The sequence below is a fragment of the Musa acuminata genome, chromosome BXJ3-7 (assembly GCF_036884655.1).
Source record: "Musa acuminata AAA Group cultivar baxijiao chromosome BXJ3-7, Cavendish_Baxijiao_AAA, whole genome shotgun sequence".
Taxonomy (NCBI): domain Eukaryota; kingdom Viridiplantae; phylum Streptophyta; class Magnoliopsida; order Zingiberales; family Musaceae; genus Musa; species Musa acuminata.
The window spans coordinates 40,592,835-40,608,861 of record NC_088355.1 but is presented as its reverse complement, the minus strand read 5'-3'; the positions used below and the strand labels follow the sequence as shown (position 1 = coordinate 40,608,861).

The window sequence follows — 16,027 nt, the reverse complement described above, 5'->3', positions numbered from 1 at the left end:
TTTTTTAGTTTATTTTTAAAATAATTTTATATATTTATGTTATAACGAAGTCCATTGAACCTACCACAAATGTTAGTCACTGTCTTTATCACATTAAGCGAGAAAAATCAACTCTTGGTTGGTCAAATTAAATTATGATGGTTCTTGAAACCATGACAATGATAATAGTATTAGCATTGTTGCTCGATGTGATGATATTTTTATTTTTTTAGTTATAAGTATCTTTAGAAACGAAGAAACGAGACAGTAATAATTACGATGCTTGATGGATATATAAGTAAATAAACTCTATAGGGGAGAATTTTTTATGATTTATATTTTTTGATTTGCTATAAGGTGGATGGGATTGTTTCCTCAGTAATAAAGTATTTTTTTTTAGAAAACCTTATTTAGTAAGCTTTATGCCTAAAATATTAGTTTGACTTATTTTGCCCTATATTGAAAACTTCATCATATAAATTTTGCACGAATCTTACAGTAATTGTCTCACTTGAAAAAAGAGACATCATATAAAAAATTCACTAACCGATTTTTCTTTTTTTTTTCTTTTCATTAACCAGTAAATCTATATCGGATCTTCTAAGCAATAATTATTACAAAAATACTAACATTAGGAGGAATTGGTAGTATTAATAATAATACTTTTCTCAAAATGGAAGTGATTTTTGCGTGTGTCAGCTGCCAAAATGGAAATAATAATAATAATAATAATAATGGAAGAGATCGTAGCGCTGATGTCCGGTTGGGCTGACACGATGACGTCTTTCCCCAACAGTGTCCTTTACAGCCCCGAATGATTCGATCTCCATTCAGCTCAGTAAGTGAGCGACGCGGCGTGGTCTTCGTGTGGGCTGTGGGATCTGCTTCCCCATCCTCGCGCTATAAATACGTAAGCTCCCTTGCGTCGATGGAAGCAGGCGGTGAGGCGCAAAGCAGCATAAGAAAGCCATCCTTGTTGGAGATAAAGGTGAGAGCTTGGTGGTGCTCGTAAAATATTCCTTTTGGCTTTGTTTCTTTCCGTTGGCCTTTCTTTCGTGAGGAATCGAGCTTGGCTGTCGAGGTGGCGCAAGATTCCTTTGTATGTTATTGTTTAGTGTAGAGGCGACGGATAGGGTGGGGAACAGGGTAGAGGGGCGGCTCTTGGCGGGGGGGGGGGATTCTTCTTGGAACGACTGGTTTTGGTGGGGCTGATGGTAAGGTTCCAAAGGCGATTTCTTTGATGGTTATGATGCCTGCGGTCTCAAGTCTGCGGGTTTTTTTGGCTTCTCTCCATACTTGCTGCTTGAGATTAGGTTGGATTCGTGTGGCTTTTCTTGGTGTCTCTTTCTTCCATCTGTTCTTGTTCCAACCTACCTTTCGGTACCAAAAGATTGTGGGAATCTTCGGGTTGCCTTTTTCTGATCTGCTGGCTGTCAAGTTCTCCTTTCCCATCCTATCTTCTTGTCAGGATGGATTAAAGAAGCGGTCTTTCCACTTTTAGATCTTTAGTTTCTTCTCCTTTTTTTTTTTTGGTTTCTTCTTGCATTTCTTCCTCTCTTCCTTGATAGAAATTTATTATCTTTGCTTCTTTCAGCTGCTCTTCCTCTGCCGCCACGTTTTGCAGTTAATATAATTCACCTGGGAAAGAAACCTTTCGCTCTCCTACTTGGAATTTGTTACTTAGAACATCTAGTTGCTTTTCTGCCGTCTAAATCTTTTATTTCGAATTGGGTTCTTAGTTCGCTTAAAGATTCAGATGCTTCGCTCGCTACTAAAATGGCCTTGTTTTCTGCTCTCCACATGAGCTTTCCTCGTTTCCAGCAGTGACTTTGTAGGTTTCCTCTGCAACTTCTGCGAGGCTTTGGCGGTACTACCCGAAAAGATGAGAGTTTTTAGCCTCGAGAACGTGATAGACGAATTCGAAGCGCTCACGAAGGACGCTGGTCGGCTCCAGAGAGCAACCCTCCGAAAGATTCTCGAACAAAATGCTGAAGCAGAGTACTTGCAGAACTTAGGCCTCGGAGGAAGAACCGACCCCGAGAGCTTCAAGGCCTGTATCCCTTTGGTCACTCACAGCGACTTGGAGCCTTACATCCGGAGGATTGTCGATGGGGACACTTCTCCCATTCTCACGGGGAAGCCTATAACTTCGATTTCGCTCAGGTGACGGCCTCCCACATGTGCCTCTCTTTTCTATGTCGCTTTTATGGTGTCTGGTCTTGCTAACTTCCGAGAATCTCGTTCGACTTGCCGCAGTTCTGGGACGACGCAAGGGAAACCCAAGTATTTGGCGTTCAACGACGAGCTCGTTCATTCCACGATGCAGATATATCGGACTTCATTCGCGTTCAGAAACAAGTATGGATCTTGAACCTCACTGCTGCTAATGCAAGTTTGTTGGTTCCGGAGTGGTCTATTTGGTGTCCATCTTCTTCTTTGGCTCACTTAGTGGGAAAGCTGAGCTCTGTCTAATGATCGTTTTGGTACTCCATGTCTCCTCATGACCGAACGTTTGTTTGCAGAGAGTATCCAGTCGGCAATGGAAAAGCTCTGCAGTTCATTTACAGCAGCAAGCAGGTAAAAACCAAAGGCGGACTCACTGCCACAACAGCTACGACCAATGTCTACCGAAGCGAACAGTTCAAGCGCACGATGAAGGACATCCAATCTCAATGTTGCAGTCCCGACGAAGTCATATTTGGTCCAGACTTCCAGCAGTCCTTGTATTGCCACCTCCTGTGTGGGCTGATCTACTCGGACGACGTGCAGATCATATCCTCCACCTTTGCACACAGCATAGTTCATGCTTTTCGAACATTTGAGCAGGTGTGGGAGGAACTATGCACGGACATTAGAGGAGGAGTTCTGTCGGGCAGAATCACTGTTCCATCCATACGTGCAGCTGTTTCTAAGCTTTTAAGCCCCAATCCTGCCCTGGCAGACTCCATACACAGCAAGTGTTTGAGATTAAGCAACTGGTATGGTGTGATCCCAGAGCTTTGGCCAAATGCCAAGTATGTCTATGGAATTATGACTGGATCTATGGAGCCATACTTGAAGAAGCTTAGGCATTATGCAGGAAGCCTACCCCTCATGAGCGCTGACTATGGGTCCTCAGAAGGATGGATTGGTGCTAATGTCAATCCTAGTCTACCTCCTGAGTCTGCTACCTTCGCAGTACTTCCCAACATCGGCTACTTCGAGTTCATCCCTTTGCAGAAACCTGAGGGGCAAGAGCTGGAGCACTGTGTCTCGACCATTCACTATATTGAAGCTGAACCAGTTGGCCTGACTGAAGTTGAAGTTGGCAAAGAGTATGAGATTGTTGTTACCAATTTTGCAGGTATCTGCGCTCCATCATCCTCATTTATCTATTTTCTTACAGTTCTTTAGCAGTTCTAAATTCTAGTGATGGAAAATCCAAGGACAATAAAATCACTTTTTTAACCAGCAGAAAAGACTACTGTGATTGCTTGACATCAGCAATTTAGATTTTGAAGTAGCTCAACTTACACTGGTCATTCTACCTGCAAGAAGATCAGTGGGAGTTTGAAAAAAGCTGCTGAATTTTTTTATTTTAGACTATGACAGAATATAACAAATGAAAGATGAACTGTTTCTTGGAGCCAATTGGTTAAATGCTCTTCCTCAAGGCAATGAGCATGCACTGCAGAGTCAATCCCCTGGCATTTCTATTCTCTTGTCCCTTGTAGACCATTCTCTATTCTAGTGATTGGAGAATATGCATAGTACTCATTGATTGATAGTTTGGTATGGCAGGCCAAATTGATTGATTGATTGATGATGTAGTCTCATAAACTATGTTCTGCCTGTTCTGGCTAGTCTGTTAGCTTTGTCTGAGACCTAATGGATGTAATGGTGTTCTTCCTATTAGTCAAAACTTGATAGTGTTTGAAGGTTGATTGAAGTAGTAGATTCATTGTTTGCTCATTCTACCACTGCCTTATTAAACTCTTCTATTGGCTACTAATTGTCCATCTCTGAGCTGTTTCAGCTCACCAAACGGACAGAGTCTGTCTCCTAAGACATGCTAAACAATTAGGAGCTAAAAACTATAATTTAGATTATATAACTCTTCCACTTATTGTACAGCTTTCAATCATGATGGTGACTTGTATGAGTGATGAGTTTAGTTGTTCTAATGCTCAGAATGGATGAGGACAAAGATAGATGATGGGTTGATATAAAGCAAGCAATCTTGGTTTACTCTCCTCGTTCTCTGTCTTATATGTAAATAGCTTCTTATGGTCTTGATGTTCATGTCGCAATGAATGTTCTACCAAGGCCTCAAAAAGAAACTTGCTTTGTTGATGCAATCAATCCATGGCAGGTTTATATCGGTACAGATTGGGAGACATAGTAAGGATCGCCGGGTTTCACAACTCCACACCAGAGCTTCAATTCGTGTGCAGAAGAAGCCTAGTGCTGAGCATCAACATCGACAAGAACACCGAGAAAGATCTGCAGTTGGCGGTGGAAGCAGCAGCCAAGCTGTTGGCCGAAGAAAAGCTGGAGGTGGTGGACTTCACCAGCCATGTGGACACCTCGACGGAGCCCGGACACTACGTGATCTTCTGGGAGTTGTGCTCGGACGCCACCGACGAGGTTCTCCGCAGCTGCTGCAGCTGCTTGGACCTGTCCTTCCTCGACGCCGGCTACGTCGGATCCCGAAAGGTGGGTGCCATCGGACCTCTTGAGCTTCGTGTGGTGCGCAAGGGAACGTTCCAAAAGATCTTAGACCATTACCTCGGCCTTGGGGCTGCCGTGAGCCAGTTCAAGACGCCGCGCTGTGTCGGCGTGTCGAACAGCATGGTCTTGCAGATCCTGTGCAGGAATGTCACAGGGTGTTACTTTAGTACTGCTTATGGCACGTAGAACTCTAATTCCCATCCTGTAATGCGAACTATGTTTCTGTAATCCTGTTGGCTTCCTTAACATAGATCTACTGGTATTTCTTATCCGACTGTCTTCCTGATAACAGAGAGATTTCCTCAACTGCATATCAGATGAGATTTCCTCAACTATACGAGGCAATCTCTCTGCTCGTGCTTTTCTTCTTTCTCTCATTTTTTCATGGTATCAGAGCGAAAATTGTGAGGAGCCATCACTGCTATTGCAGCACTCCTTATCGAGTCGACGTCGAGAAAAATTCTTACTGTCCGACATCACACCGTTGCCAAATTTCTCCTTGTATGCGGCAGTCCCCCCTCTCCAGATCCTAGGCGGAGCAGCCCCCCCACTGGTCGCCCACAATCGGTCGTTCGACAGCACTTGACCAACACTTGGTCGATTCTTCGCAATCACATGATCGATTTGCATCTAGCAACGTAGCACCATGCGACATGTACCTGATACCTATGTGTCACATGGTTGATGTGCACTCGATACTTACATGTCCAACACTTCGATATCACGTAGGATGATGACATCTCAATATCACATGGCCAAATCGATTGAATCATTATTGTATCATCACACTTGAAGTGACATGATCATAATCAGACAAACAAATTATTGCTCCTCATAACTGACATTGATTACTTGAGTAATGATCCTACCACCAAGGTGCATTCCTCGCACACTTGAATACAATTTTAAGGCTCTTTTAGAATTCTTTAAATCTCTTGCATTGTATTTTCCCAATCTCTCTATCAGGGTCAACAAGAGAGTGATTTGCTAAGGTACCTCCAAAACAAATCTTCTCATTCGGATAGTTAGCTAAGGAGTTTGAATTTAGTTTTATTGACTAGAAACTCCCAAATAAGTCTATGTCTTCTCTAGCCATCCAACAAGAAGATAAGGAGATATTGGCAAGCTATACAAAGAGAGTTTATGACAAAGTGAGGATGGTGTCGGACCTAAGTTTGTCCATCCTCATCAATGCTTACATCAACAGTCTTCAATCATTTAGGTTCTTTTGGTCAGTTATCACTCAACTTTTGGCCACTTATTCGGAGTTGCTATAAGAAGTTAAATGGCACATTGTGGCCGAATTCCTTATTGTTTGGAAGAAAAAAGTTGGAGTCAAAGAAGCTAGTAAAGGAATAAAGGACTCTATGGTTGTATCATGTTGACCGACCCTTGAATGAAAGGCTAAGGGGAGATTGAATCTCTCAACAATCAGAGTTTACTCTTCTGAATACCTCCCATACGTAAGTGTTAATACAAATGAAGGAAAAAAAGGCTCTCACACCCTATGACTTCTGAGAGCCTCGCCAATGAATAGAAACTGATCCAAGTTCTATCGGTTCCACTAGGATCATGCACATGACATGAAAAATTGATAAATACCTAAAATATATAAGACATCCCTAAGGTTGTGAGAGCTTATTAAGCGATAAGTCATTATAATTGTCAATAACCCCATGCTTGGAGCCAATAGAATCTCAAACTAAGATATTTTAAGGTCAATGGTGATCCACCCATTATGTTTAAGGAATAGGAAGCTAAGCATCTCGATCCCAAACATAATAACATCCTAGTCATCTCCTTAAGGATGACTAACGTGTTGGTAAAGAGGATCCTAATTGATATTCTCTACTTTGTTATCATCTAAAAGTTCAACTTAACTACAAAGTGTTAGAAAATCTGGGGCAACATCACATGCGCAACAAAAGAATAGAAAATAAAATCATAGAATTTTTCGCATAAAAGAATGTCTCGTTGTCGTGTAATGATTAGTGTGCAAAAATATGTGAAACCAAAAAACTATGCATACAAAAAAGATTGTATTACCTAAGGAGATCATATATCCTTGAATTCTTATAAATCTATTAGAGAGAATGAATGAGGTCAATTGTATCTTCTCTAGCGGTGATTTACACAACAAGGGCTGAAAACGCTCCTCAAATCGCTGCTCAAATCTCCCCTTTTCGAACACCACACAATCAAGATTATTGGGTCTCTATCAAATAATTTTTTATTTGTTCTTATTGGATCTCATCCATAAGATCTAATAATTCATGAGCTTATTGGATATCCAATAAGATAGGGGCTCCAACAGATATCTCATATCCGAAACTTTATTCATCATAACACCTTCTATATGTGTGTGATCCTCTAGGCCCAATATTGAGCTGATTATGAGTCATACATGTTAGAACTCATTCTGGCTCAATGTTGAGTCATCAACTACGAATGTATTAGGTCATTATGTCGTAGTCCACAAACGATATAGGGAATTCAATCAATTGGACTTATTTGTCCTTAATTACTAAGTACTTATAGCCCCTTATCTATCTAATATCCGAGAGACCATATACCGGGTATGATACTGTTAGGCCTATACGATTTCTACTCGAGTCTCATTCTAATCAGATTCTTCTATAGAACTCTTTCTTTCTTAATCTAAATGATCCTAATCAGGGATTTGCTTGAGCAAGAACATATAAGATATTCCTCTTATGACAAAAGAATGGAGGATCCTATATCGATACTCGATAGCTCTTGTAAGGTTGACTGCCACTCCCAATGACAAGCTGTGGTAGATCTGGAACTTTTAGGTATATAAGTTCGATAGCAAAGAGTAGAGCACTCTTATAGGACATTTTCGATATCTCAAGTCTAAGGATTAAATACACCATTAGGACGATGGAATCATTGTTTGACAATGAGGTATCATCAATCGTCCATCATTTCGTAAACGGATCAATTAGTGAACTCATTCTTCAATGAGCACCTACATTGTATCCCTAGTGTCTCCACACAAGTAGCTATAAGATTAGTCATCTCCATCGCATGAATGAGTATACAGTACATCAGTCTGTTCGGTTATCTCAATGTCCCTCTTGAGTAACTTATGACCGAGATTATTTAGGGTATGTGTTTAAAGGCGAATCGATCTCATTATCGTGATCTCATCACAATCCAATTCTCATTGCACAAATCTATGTATATATATATATATATATATATATAGTAAGAAAATATAATAATAATAAATAAAAAAAATTGTGTGTCATATCACTTATATCATCACTCATATGATTGACTTGCAGGACACCTATGACAAGCACAAATGACTTATAGTATATCTCCTCAATACTTACTAACTTTATTGGAGACTCTATTATGCCAGATCGATCTATTTGTTACATTTACGTCAAACAACTATTTGAAGATGATAAAAACTAGATAACTAATGGTATAAATGTTCCATCCACATATAACTCTATTGTTAGATAACTACATTGTACTATAATTCATAAGCTGAGCTAAGTGCTGAAAAGTTTGAAGTTATCTAATGGTCGAATGATCTGAATCATCCGAAACCTATATAAAGTGCCTCGAAAGCATGAATAGAACGAATGAAAAGGCCCCACTATTTATAGTGGTCGAATAACCCTTTGGTACTCGGCCACCGAACTACCCATCGCCTGACGGTTGGTTCAACTAATAAGTGTTATGGAAACACACCATTACTCAAAGGGCAATACATGTTTCGAAATCTCAACGGTTCAATGAATCACCACATGGATGCCTTCTTATGAAAGGTGACATGATCGTGATGTCCGACCATCATAATGGGACTTCCAAAAATCAAATCCAGCTAGATTCGATGAACTACAGAAATGTCATGCCCATTGGAGTTTGGGACAGAAACGACGCACACATACATACAGGGAGACTATCGCTCGAGACCGAGTTGACCTACGAGCCAACCCTATGAGTCAACCCTCGAAATAATCTTGAAAGAAACTGACATGATAAGTTATGTCCCGTAGGACTCTAATTCCCATAATCCTGTCGGCTTCCCGAATCTATTTAGTGTCTCCGTGAATCTTCTTCACGACTGAACAAAGATGCAGAATCTTCGGGCCTTATCCTTGCTGAAAACATTGCTTAGTACGTACGTCTTGCGTTGGTGTTCTACCCGTGTCTCATCAGTTACACTATTGTTTGCAGTACGTCTGGCTCTTTTTGGTTCTTCTGCATGGACGAAACAGTGTAAATAGATTCTCTTTGTTCCTTTGTCTGCCCCGGTTTTACTCTCAGCAACGACACAGGATGAATCTCACAGCGAGTATTATTAGTTCCAAATCCACCTTACCGAATGCTCACGTTTGGTGCAGGAGACCAGGGGATCGAAGTGACGCACCATTGATCCACGGTTGCCGACCCTACAAGGAGACAACTCCACGCGACATGAGCCGACGCCGACACCGGCAGAAGCCGGAAAGATGCCATCGACGTGTTCGGCTGCATGGCCGGCCGTCCCTGTCGTGCAAACTTGTGTGGCAACGATCGCATGGAATTGTCTGCACCGTACTCCTCAACAGTGCCGTGATGGCGACGATGTCCATGATTTGACGTTGGCCACTGTTTTCTCTACCCAATTTTCCGCCTTCATCATCGGCATTTAAGACTATCGAGATAAATTCCTGAGAATTATTCGGTTTAACTCGTTATAATTATCGATAACTCCTTTACGATTCAAACGATCAGTCTAAAACCGAGTAAATCTAGCATTTGACTGGAAAGATGAAACGAGTACTACTCTCGGTGAGCAATAAATATTGAATTCATTGCACGTAGCTCTGAAGGCGATTGTGGGCTCCGCCTCATAAGAACCGGAGCCGTTGACTTGGTGTCATTAACGCAGAAGCTTTCATGACTGTACCCAATTAAAACGACATGAAACAGAAGAGAGAGAGAGAGGAGAGAGAGAGAGAGAGAGAGGAGAGAGAGCATTGATTGCTCTATCACATTTGCTGTCCCTGCAAAATCTTTTCCTCATATGGTGGAAACTAGACACATCGGTGCGGTTTACCCGATTAGATCACGTTTGACCGGTTTCAGTAGGAGAATTAGGCAGCACCAGCACATACTTCTCGATTAATTCTCGATCATAGAGCAATGTTTTTAGTGTCTCATTGTCCTTTCACAGTCATCCATCAGTCATTTATGATCATCCAAAACAATTCTCATAGTTACTTAACTTAAAAGATCGTCATTGAATTTCATCGTTATCTCTATTATCGTGGATCATTCTTTGATCTCTCGGTGAATTATAATAGGTTCTGATTTCCTATCTTGCTGCTACTGCCTAAGCATCGTGTATAATTCCTTCTCTCGGATGACAAAACCTAAGCTACTACAAAGAGGACGCAGAATAGCATCTATTAAATGTCTAATTTCAAACAATTCTAACTATCTGATATAGGAACTGAGGAGAAAAGATTCACCAATCCGCGTCAACTCCTAATGTTCAGAGGAGGGGGAGCAATTGACCATGCTGGAGGCTACTAGAATGAGGGGCTCAGTGGATTCATTATGATGTATATGGAGTAATAGATAATGACACCATTACACCATTCTCTATATGGATTAAACCTTTTCTATTATTTCTGATTATGATAAAATATTGTCCAATTCCGAGAGGGTAAGAGACACGAGATAAGATACGATTCAATGATTTGGAAAATTCAGAATTCATCAAAATTAAGGTTCTCTCAAATTTAAAATTTGACCAAATCAAGATGGTCAAAATTTAAATATGATTAATAAAAATTATGACTAAGTCAAAATTAGTCAAAGTGTCAAAATTTGAGTTGATCGAGTCTAAATCGATTAAAAAATCAGATTTAATCAAACTACATGTACCCTAATTTGATCAACATCTAATTTAACTAAATTAGGTCAAAATGCTTCTACGAAAATCCTAAGCCGTCGCGCGGCTTCCTCATCGCCATCATTCATCGTGCCATCACATAGCCCCCCGCCACACCCGATATCTGTTGTCGAACACTGTAGCAACATAGGTAATCCATCACTTGTATTCCCGTCTGTAGGATAATCCCCTAATGCGAGATTAATAAGCTTTTTTCCTTCAAAAAACAAAAAAAAATTGACATTCCTTCAAAAGAGACGAGTGGGCTTAAATTGGGCCCGATGATGAACGGTCAAGTATGGGTCGGGCTGAGACGCTATAGTGACCAGATGGAGAATGATTTGAATCCGATCCAACAAAAGGTCAAGATTGATCGACACACGGACGGCCAAGATTACCATAAGAAGACTACGGATGAATCTTAAAGTGCCCGTAACATTTCTTCATGCACGTCAAAGTATGCAATGCGCGAGTTGGAATTGCTTGATACTGTACAACATATGTCGTACCCTTTCTTTTCCGGAGGCCACTAGAGATGGAGAGGAGACGACTCCCCTTTGCGATAATTGGATCCAATTGATCCACATGGAAACTTTAACGTGCCACGAAAATTCCTCAAATCCGAGTGGTCGCCGAGCCCTCTACGCGGTCCGATGGGCCCCGCTGGCACTAGATACGCCGGAAATATCCGTTCGCTTATGAGCGTCGGCCACGTGTATCCGACGCCATCCACGGGTCCTCCCTGCATCCCCAAACATATCTGGCCGCCCGCCCCGCCCCGCCCCGCCCCGCCCACTCCCTAGTGCTGCTTCCCCACCCTCCACGTCTCGCCCCCCTCGATCACCACCTTCTCTCCGTCCGATCCCCTTCTTCGGCCGATCATGGCCGTTGGATTGCTTCCCCGGTCTACCAGCGTGTGGTAGCCATTGTCCCTCGCTATATAACTGCTACTTTTTCCCTGCTCCATTCACCGTCTCGAAATCCCACCGGAAGTTGTTCTCTCCGAACTCCGCACGCTTACCGCCGTCATCACCGGTCGTCGCGCATCGAGATTCGCGTCTCGGCATGGGAGTCGTCGCTGTGCCCAGCTCCGCCTCCCGATCGCCCTTCGGCAGCGGCCTCGCCGTCCGCCGGTCGTCGCCGCTCCGCCGACCCTTCTTCTTCTTGGCCTTCAAGGGCGGCCCCGGCCCCAAGTGCTCGGCCTTGGTCACGCCGCCGGAGGCCGTCACGCAGGAGGCCGTGAAGGAGCCGAAGAAAAGCCCAGCGAGAGCTGCCAGGCGGTCCAAGAGAGGGAAGGCCGTCGCCGTCGTCGCGGCCCCCACGACCGCCGCTCCCTCCGATGCTTGCCCTCGCGATCCGGACTACAGCGAGGTTGCCGCCGCCCTCGAGAACATCTACAAGCTCAGCCCGGCCGATGTCTCGGACGGGGAGGAGAGCGGCCGCCAGACCGTGGTGAAAGATGGGAGTTTGGGGGTGGACAATGTGGTCAGGAACCGGAAGAAGAGGGTGAAAAGGTTGGGTCTCGAGGAAAGGATATCCATGAGGCGCAGGCCGAAGGAGGAGGCGGGGACGGAAGCAAGGAGAGGCGAAGGAAGGGAGTTTGATGAGGATGTGGAGATATTAGTCAGGGAGTACTCCGGCTCCACCAATTTGGACAGTTTGGACTGGAAGAGGATGAAGATACCGCCAGTTCTTAGCTCGGCCGAGCATACTTGGCTTTTCAAGCTGATGCAACCCATGAAGGTAAGATTTTTCTTCTTCTTTAAATTGTTGTGTAATTATCAATATATCTTAGTTCTTCGAATTATTTCAGCAAGATTCTACTAGAATTCCTTTGATGTTGCTGTCTGTGATTGTGTGGTTGGTTCTTCCCAGACCTTCCTGTTCCTGACTGAAGACTGAGACGTATAGAAAGGATACTATTCAGATCTAGTTGTAATTGGATCTAAGCATCATCATTTTTGCAATTATACCTCTGATTGATCTACTCAAGTCATCATTGGATCACAGGCAGAGATGTAGATAAAATGGAAATCAAGCTGTTGATGTCCAACACTACATTTGGAATTCTTTACTCTTTTACTGAAATAGTTCATAAGATTTTTTTTAACCAAAATGTTGGTACAATAGTTTGTGTCTCACAGCAGGATAAAAAGGTTGGTTTGATTCATGTTATACTTCCACTTTTCCAATATTGACAAGTACCTGTTCTTCTTGAACTATAGGCAATACTTCAAGTGAAGGAGGGCATGTACAAGGATCTGAACAGGGAGCCGACCGACGGTGAGCTGGCAGATGCAGTTAACATGAGTGTTCCACAATTGAGAAGACATATAGAAGTTGCCCGGGCAGCAAGAGACAAGCTAATCAAGGTATCCGATTAGATCAGAGAACCTTCAGCCCATACATAAATTTTTCTAATGATTAATCCAGACAGTGTTCTTATTATACAGTTCCTTTTATATTTTTTCCTTTTCTTGTAGGCACACACTTTACTGTAAAGTATTTTGATGCCATCCTACAATTGTAATGTTGATTGATATGTCACATCTGAGATCGTAGCGTAATGGAATTTGTAGCAATCATGAATTTCGAAGGCAATACCTGGCAGTTGATGCTACTAACTTCTTGCACAATTACATTTAGAGATGTCTTCTCATCTTCTAACCTAATAATGCTGTACAGAATGCAAATGACACCTTAAGATCATCTGTTTACATGTATATATGGATGCTTAATAGGTTTCCCTGGTCTCGTGTCATGTATTCACCATGTTTTGATACATTAATGTTGCTTCTTAGTTGTGGTGGACTTCTTTTCTAGAACCAGTCGGAAGTTCCCAGATAAAATGAGTGACAGTTATATCGTCTTAGTTGGATGTCTAATTAATCATGATTACTGCATATTGCCAATTTGCTTCCATAATATGCCATTTTGTAATCTTGTCTCACAACTTGCAATCATCATTAAGCCACTGTACAGTTACCAAGAAAGTAAAAACTTAAAAGGAAGGAATCTCAGAACCCTGTTTCCTTGCTATAGATGTATTCTTCTGTTTCATGGATAGCATTCTAACTTTGGTTGACCCATCAGGAACTTTTTATCTTAGTTGATATTTAGCAAAATGTTATTTACCCAGCAGAGAATTAATGTGTACCTCAATTTGCCACAGCACAACCTTCGGCTAGTTTTGTTTGTAATAAATAAGTATTATCCAGAGATTGCAAGCGGCCAGAAGTTCCAAGAATTTTGTCAAGCGGGAGCAAAGGGTCTCATTACTGCCATCGATCGGTTTGAACCAAAGCGTGGTTTCCGTCTATCCACATACAGCCTCTTTTGGATTCGGCATTCTATTATTCGATCAATGACACTCTCAAGCTTCACAAAAGTTCCTTTCGGGATTGAATCGGTATGTTCTATATTCTATTAAATTACTTGAAAAGTTGCCATCAATTTTGCTTCCTTTGAAAACAAAATGTTCATGATCTCCTTAAAGAAAAACCTCTTTCATTTGAAATAATTTGACTGGTTATAAATATGAGTACCGTGTATGGTTTTGTCCTCTCAGATGAATTTAATCTCATAAATAGTTTTAAGGCAGCTTCTTCTAAGGTTTGAATCATGATTGTCCATGGAACTAATTATTGGTAAACCTTATGTCCAGTGTTAGTTTCGTGTGTCTGAGTGTTTACATATGCTAGCTGAGAACCTATTATTGGGAAGTGAAACAATAAATAATCTTTCACCTTCTCCTTTGCAAATTGTTGCATCAGATTTGCAAGAATCATGCTGGAATGGTAACTCATCCAGCTCTATAATTTTGTGAGCCTATACTCATTGACTAATCTACCGGTGATGCAGGTCAGGCAAGAAATTAAAAAAGCCAAACTAGAGCTATCATTTGAGCTGGGAAGATTGCCTACCGAAGAAGAGATCGTGGACAGGGTTGGAATATCCTTGGAAAGATATAATGAAGTTATGAAGGCATCAAAACCAGTACTCTCACTCAATGCACGGCATGTGGTAACACAAGAAGAGTTTATCAACGGCATCACTGATATTGATGTAGGAGGTGATAAACGTAGGCAGCCTGCAGTCCTACGACTTGCTCTTGATGATGTGGTAAGTGTACTTCAACATCTTTTGAAACTCTTCCAGCTCATGGATGAGAGTCCTCGCACTCAACACCAGTTAAAATTCATCTACTATTTCCATAAAATTTTGCATTATAGGGCCATTATTTGTAGATCAAAAGGTTGAATCTCTGATCTCATTTAAATTTAATAACTTATTAACAATCAAAAAGGGAAAAGAAAATCAGAAACAGATCAAGTACTGAGTGAATCTTGCATTTGGTATTCATTACTCGTTGCAAAATGATTTCAATGATTTGTTTCTGTAGCTGGATTCACTAAGGCCGAAGGAGAGCTTGGTAATCCGACAGAGGTATGGGCTTGACGGCAAAGGTGATAGGACTTTGGGAGAGATTGCGGGAAACCTCAATATCTCCAGAGAGATGGTGCGGAAGCATGAACTGAAGGCTCTCCTGAAGCTGAAACATCCAACTCGGGTTGACTATCTCCGAAGATATGTTTGACTCATGAGTTGATGCATTTGTACCATGTATACGTGTATATATGGTAGTCATTGTACCGATATCGAACTTCCACGTCATATACTTGTTATGGTCAAAGAGAAATCTTTGTATCATAGCCACACTATCAGAAATACAGTGGAATTGTTTATATACAGTCATTCTGGTTGAGTACACATGAAACTAAAGCTATTCTGTAATACATTATTGACTTTTGGTTCCAAACCATGCATAGTCATAAAAACACAGATCAATCTCCTATATCTTGCTGTGTTTTTAGGAGAATTGACTTGAGAAAACATCCCGCTTCAAGTTGTCATTCAACCAAATATTATGCTTCTGCTCGTTACGACTTAGTTTATCAGATTTCAGTTTTCGGATAGCGATAATTATTTATAATTTTGCAGGTCTTTGAGTTGTATCACATTTCAGAAATACATTCAACCAAACTATCAGATAATTTGTTTTTCTCTTAGCCAAGATTTATAGGAATTTTAGAAATTTAGCTTTTATGACCCTAATATTTCTCCACCACTAGATTGAAACATACATAAAAGGAACAAGACAATCAAAATAGGTTGATCAAATTTTTATGCATTGTCATGTTATGAGATTGCAAAATACCCATGCTTCGATCCAATCTATTAACCTACTGTATCTAAAACATTCGTCCAAAACATTTAAGCCCGAACTAATGTTCGTTTGAATTATTTAAAGCTTCAAAAGCATTGTAAGTTCTATCAGACTTTTGGATTGCAGAATTCAGAGTTGTTCTTTCCAACTATGTAATGACTCAAACTTGGTTCTTAAAGAGACACAGTCGT

At 41.4% G+C, this 16,027-nt stretch overlaps 2 protein-coding genes across 5 annotated transcripts; both read left to right on the top strand.

Annotated features, from left to right (window-relative positions):
• Positions 1–808: 808 nt before the first annotated feature.
• LOC135643654 (jasmonoyl--L-amino acid synthetase GH3.5-like) lies at positions 809–4,958 on the top strand. 4 transcript variants are annotated; one of them, XM_065160894.1, is made up of 5 exons: positions 809–967; positions 1,801–2,142; positions 2,236–2,337; positions 2,502–3,322; positions 4,331–4,958. In XM_065160894.1, exons 2-5 carry the CDS (start codon positions 1,862–1,864, stop codon positions 4,873–4,875), a joined length of 1,749 nt encoding a protein of 582 aa, XP_065016966.1. In that variant the 5' UTR covers positions 809–967; positions 1,801–1,861; the 3' UTR covers positions 4,876–4,958. The 4 variants fall into 4 exon arrangements, with proteins under 4 accessions (XP_065016966.1, XP_065016967.1, XP_065016968.1 ...); XM_065160895.1 differs by having other exon boundaries at positions 811–967; positions 1,804–2,142; XM_065160896.1 differs by lacking the exon at positions 809–967 and adding an exon at positions 1,090–1,193.
• Positions 4,959–11,401: 6,443 nt separating this feature from the next.
• On the top strand, positions 11,402–15,364 carry LOC135642015 (RNA polymerase sigma factor sigE, chloroplastic/mitochondrial-like). Its single transcript, XM_065157772.1, has 5 exons — positions 11,402–12,352; positions 12,835–12,981; positions 13,782–14,018; positions 14,471–14,731; positions 15,012–15,364. The coding sequence occupies exons 1-5, from the start codon at positions 11,675–11,677 to the stop codon at positions 15,204–15,206; spliced, it is 1,518 nt and encodes a 505-aa protein (XP_065013844.1). The 5' UTR covers positions 11,402–11,674; the 3' UTR covers positions 15,207–15,364.
• Positions 15,365–16,027: the final 663 nt, after the last annotated feature.